This window comes from Scleropages formosus, chromosome 22 (genome assembly GCF_900964775.1).
Source record: "Scleropages formosus chromosome 22, fSclFor1.1, whole genome shotgun sequence".
Taxonomy (NCBI): Eukaryota; Metazoa; Chordata; class Actinopteri; order Osteoglossiformes; family Osteoglossidae; genus Scleropages; species Scleropages formosus.
Window position 1 is genome coordinate 14,997,633 of NC_041827.1, and position 12,440 is coordinate 15,010,072.

Below are 12,440 nucleotides of genomic sequence, written 5' to 3' on the forward strand. Positions count from 1 at the left end.
CTGGAAGTTTATTGGCTGGCGTTTGTAATGTACGAGCACGATGCCACTTCGTCGAACGTTTCGTCACTTTGTGCGGACAGAGAGCCGACCAATCAGAGCTCGACCTGCACAGTGGGCGTGAGGCCGCTTCTAGTTGGTCGGCGTGCGCGCGCAAAGGCGGCTGTTAGGTGCGGTTGCGATTTAAAAGTTTGGAATAAGGCGATTGAGCGCATTTGGTTATAGTATTTGCCCGTTCTTCCTACGTGCCCCATCGCTTCACACGTTTTTGCAGTGACGTGACGTCCCACTGCTGTTTCTTCGCCGTGTTAAGCACCGAAAACGTGACAAAACCATTTTCGTCACATATGTTTTAAAGTAATGAATTAATGTTTATATGAATGAATGCGACGCCGACACTTCACTTACACTCCAAACATAGTACAACTATAGCCTGCACAAGAGTAGCGAAGTCCCACTTCGAATGACTCGGCCACCTTTGTCTGTAGCTTCTCGGCAAAGTGTCGATGATACGAAAAGCGGTGCTGTGGGACACGAAAAGGCCCCGCGTGCTACCAGTCTACTAATAGTAAAGTTTTACTGGACCTCTTCCGCGGAATATAGTGCTAAGGTCCCAACTTCACTCTTTGTTGAAATGAATATAAGTGGGTGCATCACACACTGCCCAAAGAGCAGCGTAACGAATGTCCACTCGCTGTAAAACACGGGACTCAAAATAACGATGACGGGTTGAAAGTGTTTATATGTTCTGTCGCAGTGACTGAGCGCGGACCCAAGTTTTCTGCTCTTATTCGAGGTGTCTGACTCGTTCTAAAGTTGTTTTGGTGGGGAACTTGGGCCAACTTTACTTTCGTGGGATTTAACTCGCTGACGGGTCACAAAATTGGAATAGCAGTCTTTACACGGCAACTACCGTGGTCCATCGTAGCAAGAGGAGTTTGGGCGAGAACTTACAGAGCAAACTCGCAAGTGTAGTGAAAAGAGTCGCTTTAGCGCGAAGTGAGCGGAAGTACACGGCAACCCGGCAATACAGGGCTGGAGGGGGGGGGGCACACCCAGGACGGAACGCCAGTCGGTCGCAAGGCACCCCAAGCAGGACTCGAACTCTAGACCCACCACACACCGGGCATTTACATTTACATTTATTCATTTTAGCAGACGCTTTTGTCCAAAGCGACGTACATCTCAAAAGTACCGGCTGAACAGTGAACCCGCCGCGCAAACCGAGCCCCCCAGGACGTGCTTCAAATTAATACTGCATTTTTGCTTGGTCTCCGGTTATTACAGGAAAAGAATTAGAAAAGTGGCTGGAACCTTAAGGAACGCATTTCCACTTCATGTTTTATCATGGCTTAAATACCTAAATAACGCACATTGTTAAAGCTCTGAAGGGGGTGCGGTGGCGCAGTGGGTTGGACCACAGTCCTGCTCTCCGGTGGGTCTGGGGTTCGAGTCCCGCTTGGGGTGCCTTGCGACGGACTGGCGTCCCGTCCTGGGTGTATCCCCTCCCCCTCCAGCCTTGCGCCCTGAGTTGCCGGGTTAGGCTCCGGTTCCCCGTGACCCCGTATGGGACAAGCGGTTCTGAAAATGTGTGTGTGTGTGTGTGTGTTAAAGCTCTAAGTGACTTGAAATGGGTCCAAGAGTGTCGACTCACCTCATGTGTACTTTTAGGTCCAGCATTGTAATAAAAGGTTTTCGTTATGGCACAAGGCTATTCTCAATACATTGATTAATTAAATTAAAAGGAAGTCTTTAGTAGGAAGCTCTTGAAAAGGTGACGTGCCGATGATGCGTGACGTCAGTACTACGCATTAAAACTGGTCCAGAATCAGTCCTTCCGTTTTTCCTCTAAATTACACAAAATTTCTTTAGTTTGAAAGGATACATCCCTCAGTTTGTACTAGTAAAATCCTAACAGTTTAGTCAATTGGAGATAAAGCATTTTGCTGCTATAGCAGTACAAGAGGAATACACAAGTCAAAAAGCAATAATGATCTGCAATAATGTATATATACTTGCAGAACAGAAATTTTAAGTAGAAATGCAAATGTCTACTGCACAGTGCATTGTGTTCTTCTGAATTAAATCAGTTAATCCTGGTCAAACAGATGGGCAGCGTTCTGTTCACCTCTACAGAATAAGCTGGATGACTGCTTAAAATCATTGCCCAGTAACAGATGGATTTCACTCTTCTCTGATTAAGGAAATCACTCTGCTTTTGTCACAGCACATTGCAAAGTATGTGATTATTTGGCAAAAGTTTAATTCTGGTGTATCATAAAAACAAGGGCAGGTGTTGATAAGTGGGAAGACTGAGAGAAAGGAAATAAGATACAAACAATGAGGAATAAAGGCCGAAAGCCTGGAAAACAAAGACTATTAAGTATTACAGAACATGTCAAAGTGGCTTTTTTTTCTTTACAGACAGAATATACATATTTTACATGGTTTATGGGAATATTAGACTATTATGGAAAAAAACTAAACACTAGAAATCAGCTACAAAATGTTAGGGAAAGTTAACAAAAGTCATAACCTTAAATAACCATTATTCTCAAAATGTGACTGGAATAATACAATCATTTATTCTAGGTTTATAAACCAGCACAAAACCCCATTAATAATTCTTATAAATGTTTAAACTCTAGACCAAACTTTATCCGAAAGCTTTTTTTATATTTTAAACACTTTCTAGTGTTGTTTTCATGAGGCACACACACGCGCACACACAAACACACAGTTAATTCTCACAAAGAATAGCCCGCTTCAAACATGTTTTGCAGGTTGCAGAGTTGGCTGTATTTTGTAAGGACCAGTTTGCAAATTGAGTTTTACGATGAATAACTCAAAGTAGTAGACTTTACATACTCATATTTAATCTTACCATTACTGACTTTTTCTTTTTACAGGAAAACCATGAAGTATAATTGTGTATATAACATTTAGTGCCAAAGTACTTCGGAAGCAAAATCTGGTGAAATAAAACTCAAGAAAGGATCATTACTGAAAACCTCACAAAAATGACTTTAGCCATGTAGAGTTCCTGATAGCAATGCCTTTATGTTTAGTTTATGCTGTTCCCATTGTTTTTCTTTTAAATCCAAGATGCACAATGCAAGTCAGTGACTTCCACAGAGGACTGTACTTAGCTTTATAGTGACTGTACAGTACTAAGTAGGTCAAATAGAGACAAAATTCCTTATCAGAAGGGGCATCTTTTTTTTTTTTTTTTTTTAATAAACAGACTTACCCTATTTTTAAAGGTAATCCATCACCACTCTATACTGCTTTGGGTTGACATTGAGAGCTATGGATGTTGGAGAATTTTTATTTATTTTATTGAGTATCTTCTGAAAATGCAAAACAAGCACACTAAACCAAAGTCCTTTCTTTCCATCTGTTTAAGGTGACAATAAGGATGATTTCATAGCTCCAGCTACATGGCCTCAGCCCAAGCTTCCAGGTCTTTCATGTCATCCTCATCTTCCTCTTCCTTTTTCTTAGCTGCAGAAAAATTTCAAAGTAAAGTGAAACTTACTAGTGTAGAAATAGCTACACTATAATATATAATATATACATATAAATTGTGTTAACCATGAGATGAGGAAAGAACACAGTGAAACGGACTGAATATTACATGCGGGGTCTACGTGGTGCTTTTATGAATAATGCCACTTATTTATACAATATGTAAATAGATAGGATAACCTGAAAAGACTTCTGGCTGTACTATAATGGTCTTACATTTATCATGTTCTTTAAAGGGACTGCTCTGTGCGGAAACATTGGACTGCACAGATGAGTCTAATTACATTTGAGCATCTATTAGACTGGTTTAAAAAAAAAAAAAAATGACACTAATGCCATCCTTAAAACTCTCCAGCAGAAAATGTGTAGGTGGTCATATCTACCCAACAACTATCGCACTGAAGATGCCTCTGGACAAACAAATAATAAACACCGACATTAAATGGGAATATGATAGTACTATCAGCACTGAGCTAACGGTATATATTTTATACCAAAATATTCTCTGATAGTTACGGGACATTTACCTGGTCTTGCAGGTAAGGATGTGGATGGTACATTCGGCAATGGTACATTCTCTGTGCCACCAATTTCCAGCAGGTTTTTGTCTAATTCTTCTTGCTCCAGCTCCTCCAATTCTGCCATGAGTTCGTCCTTGAAGCAAATAATTATACACAAGTAAAATAAAAAGCCAAAAATATAGATCTGCAGTGAGAGGATCAGCTGATAATAAACAAAAATAAAACTAGAGGCTATTGTGAAATAAAATGGGAGAATGAACCAGCATAAATTGAAAAGCAATATGACCAAAGCCAGGCCCCAAAAATCATGCCACCGGGCCACTTACTTCATCATAGTCCTCCCCAAATGCCGTAGGTTTTGAAATGGCATCTGAAATTTCCTGTGCCAGCTCCTGCTGTTCTGTGATGTCCTGCATTAGGTCGTCCACTTTGTCTATGTCCCTGAAAATAAAGCAGAATAAGTAAACCACAGCACTACTTCAGGGGATTCATTAAAGGGAGCTCGCCCCAGCCTAAACCTTGACGTACTCAGAATGTAATACAATTATTTTAATTTGCTTCACTCATTCTTTTGGACAAGGAAAGTTTAAAATCTAATGCTTTAATAGTTTTGCCCATTTCTGACAAAGTTTTACTTATGCTTTTTAGGTTAAGTACCTTGTTCAAGGGTACAACAGTAGTTAAACTCCTGGAATATGAATCTGTAAAATTGTGAAACACAAAGGAAGGAAACATTACATGTTTTCGTGGGCGGCTTTCATGGCCTTAGCCGCAAAGCCCATATTCTTCAACACTTCGGTGTTTGTGTTGGCATTCTCTAGCGCCTCCCTCTGGAACTCAATGGTGGAGAGTGTGCCATCAATCTGAGCCAGCTGCTTCTCATACCTCTTCTTGCGTTTCAAGGCCTGCAAAGCAGCTATACGCCAAAGAGAGTAGAATTACTTCAAAATAAAAATACTTTCCAGACCTGGGCAACATAAGACTAAAAGCAATTATTAAAGCACACCTGCATATATCCAAATAAAATAAACTTCAAAATTACTCAATAGTGGAAAATCTGTTTTGTAAAAAGGGGTAATGTGCTATAATCTGGTGTCAAAGATACTGATGTTGCTTCATACACTCTATTATTGGTTTGATATCTTGATGTTCATCAATGTGTCCGCTGGATGTTTACGTTTTAAACTCCGGTGCTTCGCACATAGCAAAAATTGCCTTATGTGTATTCATAAGAACTTTAAACCCCCTCCCCACTGGAAAATAGGAATCATTTTGTGGCTTATAAGAAGCTAGTGCATCTTTCCTATACTCATTATCTCTCAATCTAAATACACTGCATTTCAGCAAGAAAGCATAGAAAAGGGTAACCAAACAGGGCTCATGTGCTCAGGTTGACCATGTGCGCTCATTAATGCAGACAATCAAAGCAGTGCTTAGTATTGGTGTCCTGAGGGGCTCAAAGCCAGACAAGAACTATGATGTTTATGGTCCATGATCAGAACCTGCAAGTGTAGAAGAGCTGCATGAATAGTTGGCATTCCTTGGCGTGGCTTCATTTCAAGACCCGCAGAGTTGTACCAAAGACAAAACCTGGCTTGTTTGAAATGCATTGTATTAAATATGTAGTGTGCGACGTGTATCTCCTAAAATCTGCACTTCCACCACCACTAGATAAATGACAGAGGCCAAAAATATTTGAGAAATATTTATAAGCATGGCTGACAACAGCTCGAGCTCAAATCTGGTGAAAATTTCAACTAATATGAAACAAGACATTAAAAAAAAAAAAGAAAACCTGGGTTAATGCAAAACAAAGGTTCTAGTTTAACCAATAGTAATCCTTAAAAATTAAGTGATCAAGTGAATTTACTTTATACCACTGGACAGCTTATCGGCACTCGGTTAATTAATTCATTGCCAATAATTGCTTGTCTTTACAGGGCCATGATGGTTCAGAGCCTATCCTGGAAGCAAAATGTGCAAGGCAGGGTGGACCCTGGATGAGACATGGAGCTGCACACATCCACTCATATTTACACACTCTGTATGGCAGTTTAGAATAACAAATCCATTGGGAAAATATTTTTGGACTGTGGGAGGAAACATACACAAACATGGGAGAACACAGAAACTCTGCAGAGCCACATCTGATTTCAGATTAAAACCCACAGAACAAGAGCTGAGAGGCACTAGCACTGTACAGTGAAACCACTGATCTTACAATGCAGCAAACTGCGAGCGACCTTTGCAGGCTACCTCTGTCCTGTTTCACATCACATCAGTCATAATAATATACTTTGCACATTAACTAAAACTTTTAAAATGAAGAATGTCAAAAGATCTGACCCAGGAAATATGGAACCCGGGGCATTACATTATTGCAGACTACCTAGACTGCACAACATTCCTTTATAAGTTGTTTTTAGTCTTAGTAATATGCTATAATTAGGTTCACGTTTTAATCCGCTGTTGAAATCAATACAGAAAAAAAAAAAAAAAAAAGTAAATTACGGTGAAATTCATTATGCTATTGCAGTCTCTGAATCAGATGGTTGTAATCATTACATTTAACAAGTATGAGGGAAGCAAAATAGTTAAAAGAAACCATAAGGTCCATACCTAGAAAAGAACAGCAGAAACTAACTAAGTATATACAAATAAGAGCAATACTGATCAAAAAAGGTAGTAAATGAATAAAGATTAGAAATACTGTGGCTTTTTGTTTTCTAGTAATACTTTGCAATTGTTTTAAAAACATTGTTGCATTGAATAACAGAAATAGTTTCTCACTGCACACTTTTTTAAAATAATCCATTATTAATTTAACCCTCAGTTTATAACTACAGATAGATGTTTCAAAAATTAGCAGTTCATTACCAGTACGTTCAGCTCTCAGAACACACCACACTAAAGCAATGTCAAAACTACATTTTCTCACGACAAAACCAAAGTTGGGCATTTAAAAAATTATTTTTAAGACACTTACTTTGACCATATAGTGTCACACCTGATGTTTTGATGTTCTTTCTACAGTGAACCAGGAGGGGAATATGTTCCAATCAAGATCTAGTGCAGTTCTGTGACTCACAGGTTACACCTTTGCTCGGTATGGTGTCAGGTTACTGCTTCCTGATTCCCTCTGCTAACATGTCCTATAAACAAGTTTATCAGGATTAATACAGCAATGCTGCTCTACGCTTGGGCCAGGAGTGTTAAAACATCTTAAAACTCAAGGCCTCATATTTATTTATTAAAAAAAGCAGCAAAAAAGTGGAATTATGACATTACTACAACTGGCAAAGAGAGAGAGGATTTTGTGACAGAAGATGAGTGCAAGAGATTGTCAGTGTCACATGTAAATCCTCAGAAAGACAGAGCTGAATCATGTTTCCCACAGAATGAATGCTATCTGCTTACTGTTATGTCACTTTCCAGACTGTAACAGGAAATAAGTATGAAAGTGGTAACATTTGTTTACTTGGGCTGCTGGCAGTGTCTTTTCTTGAGTTGTTGCCTCATAATCTAAGTGACCCTGGGTTCAAATCCCATTCCTTCTCTACCCTGACCAACACTTACTTCCCTAGAACTGATACGATAAAGTACCCCGCTATAACAACAGGTAAAGCACTGCAAAAGCAGATTATTGAACACTGGAAGTCACCTTGAATAAAGGAGTCAGCTAGAGAAATGTTATTTAACAATACAACAGCCAGAACATGTCCCTGCTTGACTGTTTCTAGATACTGTAACTACCTGTGGAGCCTTTGGGATCAAAGGAAGGAACACGAATTCCCACGATCATGGCAAATGTGGAACAAAAAATTTCCGCCAGTACCACAAGCACTTTAATTTTTACTTCCGTCCGTGTAGTGACGTATGCGTACCATAAGCAAATATAACCACATAATTATACTTGTGTACGCATTACTTCACAGGAAGCAGTTCAATGACTAGCCAGAAGAGCACTGAATTATTAATAATAGTATAAACTACAATACTAATTTATTTTTTTTTCATAAGCTTTCCAGTGTGTGAAATCAAACGCTATTAGAGTTATCGAGGTGTAGGCCACAGGTCTAACTCTAGACTAAGGAGTCATCTGACCAGGGCTCTGTGTCACACCGATGCCTGGAGACGGACTCCGAGGCGTTTCCTACTCGGCACACTCCCACACCGCCAAAAAAAAATAAAAATCACACCGAACGCATTGTAACCGGGCCAAAACAGTGTCCACACAACGGAAACACACAGGCGGGTGTGTGAGCAGAGTCCCACGGCCCTCTTCCAGAGCTCAGCCGACAAACCGGTACCGACACGTCAAGTTGTGTTCGCGGCAGGCAGGCAGGCAGGCAGCCACCTCGTAATGCCGAGCTGAGGAACTCTTTCCTCTCCCACTAAATCTTTCTCACTGAAGGAAGCCTCACCTCTTTTGTTTTTAGTGCCGTTTTTCTTTGCCGTAATGAGTTCCTGTTCGATCTTTTTCTCCAGAAATTCCTGTTTCTTCGTCAACATCTCCTCGGTCTCCCGAAGTCGCTGGATAGCCTCCTGAGGTGTCGGGGGTTTGCCCCCCTTACCACCGGTACCAAAAATCTTGGTGAACAAAGACATCCTTTGACTCGGAGTAAACAAAAAATCCCAAGTAACGACTCTCTTGATTCGTGGTGTGTGCCAAAACTTCACCCAGAAAAAATGAGACAACTCTGGCCGGCCTCGTTGCTCGATTCGGTCGCCCTGCTGTTGTTGTTATTTCTGCTTCCTCTTGCCCGACAGGCCCCGTGACGTCATTACGTCATCGCGCCCTCATGGCGTGAGTCACGCTCACGAGTAAAGAGGCGTGGCGTGGCGAGGCGTGGCGAGGCGGGGCGGGGCAACGCAGCGCTCTCAGCACTAGATGCCCTACGTAGTCATTGCGATTCGCTACGACGTGTTGCTTGTAGCGCTCTGTGCTGTACTCTTTTACCGATTTTATTTACATATGGAGTGTGCAAGCACCGACGACTGTAATCGTTTAAGGTTATTCCCACCACTTAATGTTACAGGATCCTCTGAAACGTATATTAGTTAATTGTTAATTGCCATTTTGTAAACACCAGATAAGTTCTTCACCATTTTTGAATGCAGGAAAGGAAGTTACGTTACAGTTAGTTCGGAACTCATTGTCATGCGCAGTACCGTTTTTAAATATGTAAAACATACAATCTTGTCATGCGCAGTACTGTTTCTAAATATGTAAAACATACAATCCAAGACCTTCACAAAGTGAAAGAATTTGACTATGTCTGCGTTTATTATTTTTACATGCCAACAGCCGGTGGTCTATATATTGTATTTTAAAGAAAATGATTTTTCACTTTTTTCCCATTGCTGCCATTCCAACCACTTGTCCTGTGTAGGTCGCAGTGGTCTGGAGCCTATCCTGGAACCAAGGTGTAAGGCAGGGTACACACTATCTTCAAGCCAACCCACTGCAGGGTAATCATGTACGTACATTCCCACACTAAGGGTAATTTAGAGTTACCACCTCAGCTGAAACTTTGGACTGTGGGAGGAAACTGGAGCACCCAGAAGAAACCCACATGAACAGAGGGACAACACGCATGCTCTGGGCAGACGGCTCTGGATTCGAACCCAAATTCAATCACACAGCCAAAGAGCTACAAGGCAGCTCTCTAGTGCCACCATATCAGGCCGCTATAGTGAAGAAGAACAGGAGGAAAATAATTTATAGTGAGCATTTCAGATTAGCAGCCCTAATTGAGCAGAAAATAAACATATATAACAGACAATTCAATATGCTGTTGAAATGCTTTGTTTTCTTTCATGCCTACAGCATGGCATAAGGATTGTCCTCGGCATCTTTTGAACAAAGATTGTAAGGCACTGCTTTTTTTATCTACTGAAAAAAGATTTATCAGCAGATGAAACAGAAGACAATTCAAGAAACTTCCATTATCTGATACTTTATAGGGAAATTAAATCTTCGTCCCCCATGTGACACGCAAGGGATCATCACTACTACACTGCAGAAAAAACATTTATTTATAGCTTCTCAGCAGTTAACCTAGCATTCAGTAAAGGAAGTAACCAATCTAATAAAATAATGGTATGATGAAGGATCCATTTAAATTTTAAAGATGTATTGAAAGCCTTCCACTCCGCTGCTCTGTTGTTCATTTTTCTTTAATATGGTGTTAAGTGTGGGATTTCACTTTGAGTCTCTGTGACCTTCTGAGGACCTCACACTTCTACTCCCTCCAGTCTTACAGACACCTCTTAGCAAGTGTCTCTCCAAGTGTCTAATGTGGTTTCAACTGCCTCTCATGTTCTGTCCAGGAGCTGTGTGTTTATTGAGTTTTGAAAGTTAGGCTGATTTTTATACTAATAAATCACTGCTTAGCACTCCAGTCTTACTTCGAAATAAGTAAACAAACACTTTTGGACATTCCTATATTGCTGAAGTACTTCATGTGATGTACCAATCAATGTCACTTAGTAATATAACAGAATTCTAGAAGGAGACTTTAATGATGTCTGAATAAACATTTATATTTTGGCCTGATTACAATTTATTTGTGTTAGATGTGCTCTCATCTACAGTGCTTAAATTTGTTGTGAAATGCACCTTTATGTACGAGCTGTACATCACTTTGGAGACGTGTCTGCCAAATGAATAAATGTAAAAATGACATGTTAGTATATGTATTTAATCTATGCATTGGCTGAACCAGTGTTGCGTTTCATGACCTTCTGAAATGCTTTAGGATACTGCTCAACGTTTCCCTTACTACAGCTCTTTTGTGCTCAGTATAAGTGTCTCCAAATACCCTTCCTCCACTACTCATTTACAGTAAAGCTGTCAATTGTCATAATGCATCAGAACATCCAACAGGTATTGTAACAATCAATTATTGTAAGGCAAACCATTTCCCAGTTCTTTTCCAGCTGATAATGAGGAGTAGAATTATTGCCATTGCTACTGTCTTGCTTCTAACATTAAAAGGAAAGCAAAGCATCACACAACTTTTAAGAGGAAAAAAAGGATATATAGATATCTTTTTCCTACCCTTTTCTGGTTGCTGGTTTCTCTACATTATCATGGTACACTGTAGCTGCTAAATTAGTAATCCTTGATTAATCTGTTTCACATAAACTGAAAACAACAAAATGGAATCAAACAATAACACAAGTGTGCTAGAAACTTCAGATTTTTTAAATTTACTTTTCTTTGTTTGCAATAATTTCAATGATTATCAGTAACTGCTTGTCCACTGCAGGGTCACACTGCTCCAGAGGCTATCCAGAAGCACAAGGCGAAAGGTTGCGCACACCCTTTAAAGGATGACAGTCCATCGTAGGGAACAATACAGTCTCACTAAGGGCAATTTAGAGTCACCTGTTCACTTGCCCCACTGTGCTGAATAGTTTCTTCGTCATGGTAAAATTTCTTTTAGCGAATACGTGTTAATCTCCAAAACAATAAAATGTTGGCAATCCGCTGGGTCTTCGTGGCTGTCATGGGAAATGGTGAAGGGGTGGGCAGCACTGCTGGAGCAGGTCAGACCATGGGCAGATTAGCTAGTGTCTGGCACCTTTGCTAAGCATATGAAGCCAATGTGAGAGAGGAGTCACAGTGGGGTCAGGGCTCCGGTGCTCCGCTCCATCGGCACAAGAAAAACAAGAAGAACAAGCAAATAATTTATCCCATAAATACTGCTGAATTGGTGGCTTCTAGCGGTCTCACAGTTTATAAGAGGAAGCATTACAATGGCATACTTGTGTCCATATTTTTACCAGCATTATGTCCGTTCAGCCAGTTCTTTTTTCCTTTTCTGCAGAGTAGACTCGACCATGTGCATTTCAAGTAATGCGGTTTATTCCAAATCACGGCATACGGTTTTGAAAGGAATATCATTTTTGTTATCAGATTTGTTGATTCCATAATAAGCTCTTTGAATCAGATCAAATTCTAATCACATCTGTAACAATCAATCTCCATTCTCTACCTTCCTCACATGGAATGACCTTGCAGGCAAAATGAGAACAAGGTCACAGCACAACAGTAAAGCAGTCAAGTTTAATGTAGATTGTCCACTACAAACACTATGTATTCACTTTTCCCATTAGACTATAATGTAACACAATCTGATCTGGTACAATATAAAACTAATTATGGTATTTTTCAGAGGGATCACTGTAGCACTCTGGAGGAATGAAACTGCTTTTAAATAGCTCCAATGCTTAGGAATACATTAAATACAATATAAATAGTAAATATACAAATATTAATCTTTGGGCATATTTTAGAAAGTTGTTATTTTAATACTAATTCTTACATTTTAAAAATACAAATTTGACTTTCCCTAATAGTGCAAAAACTATTAATGAATCACAAAA

At 39.9% G+C, this 12,440-nt stretch overlaps 1 protein-coding gene across 1 annotated transcript; it reads right to left on the minus strand.

Moving 5' to 3' along the window:
- Positions 1-2,253: 2,253 nt before the first annotated feature.
- On the minus strand, positions 2,254-8,835 carry chmp4ba (charged multivesicular body protein 4Ba). The gene is made up of 5 exons (XM_018742231.2): positions 8,471-8,835; positions 4,785-4,962; positions 4,373-4,487; positions 4,053-4,179; positions 2,254-3,501 (listed from the first exon to the last, which is right to left on the minus strand). Exons 1-5 carry the CDS (start codon positions 8,652-8,654, stop codon positions 3,434-3,436), a joined length of 672 nt encoding a protein of 223 aa, XP_018597747.1. The 5' UTR covers positions 8,655-8,835; the 3' UTR covers positions 2,254-3,433.
- Between the last annotated feature and the right edge of the window lie 3,605 nt (positions 8,836-12,440).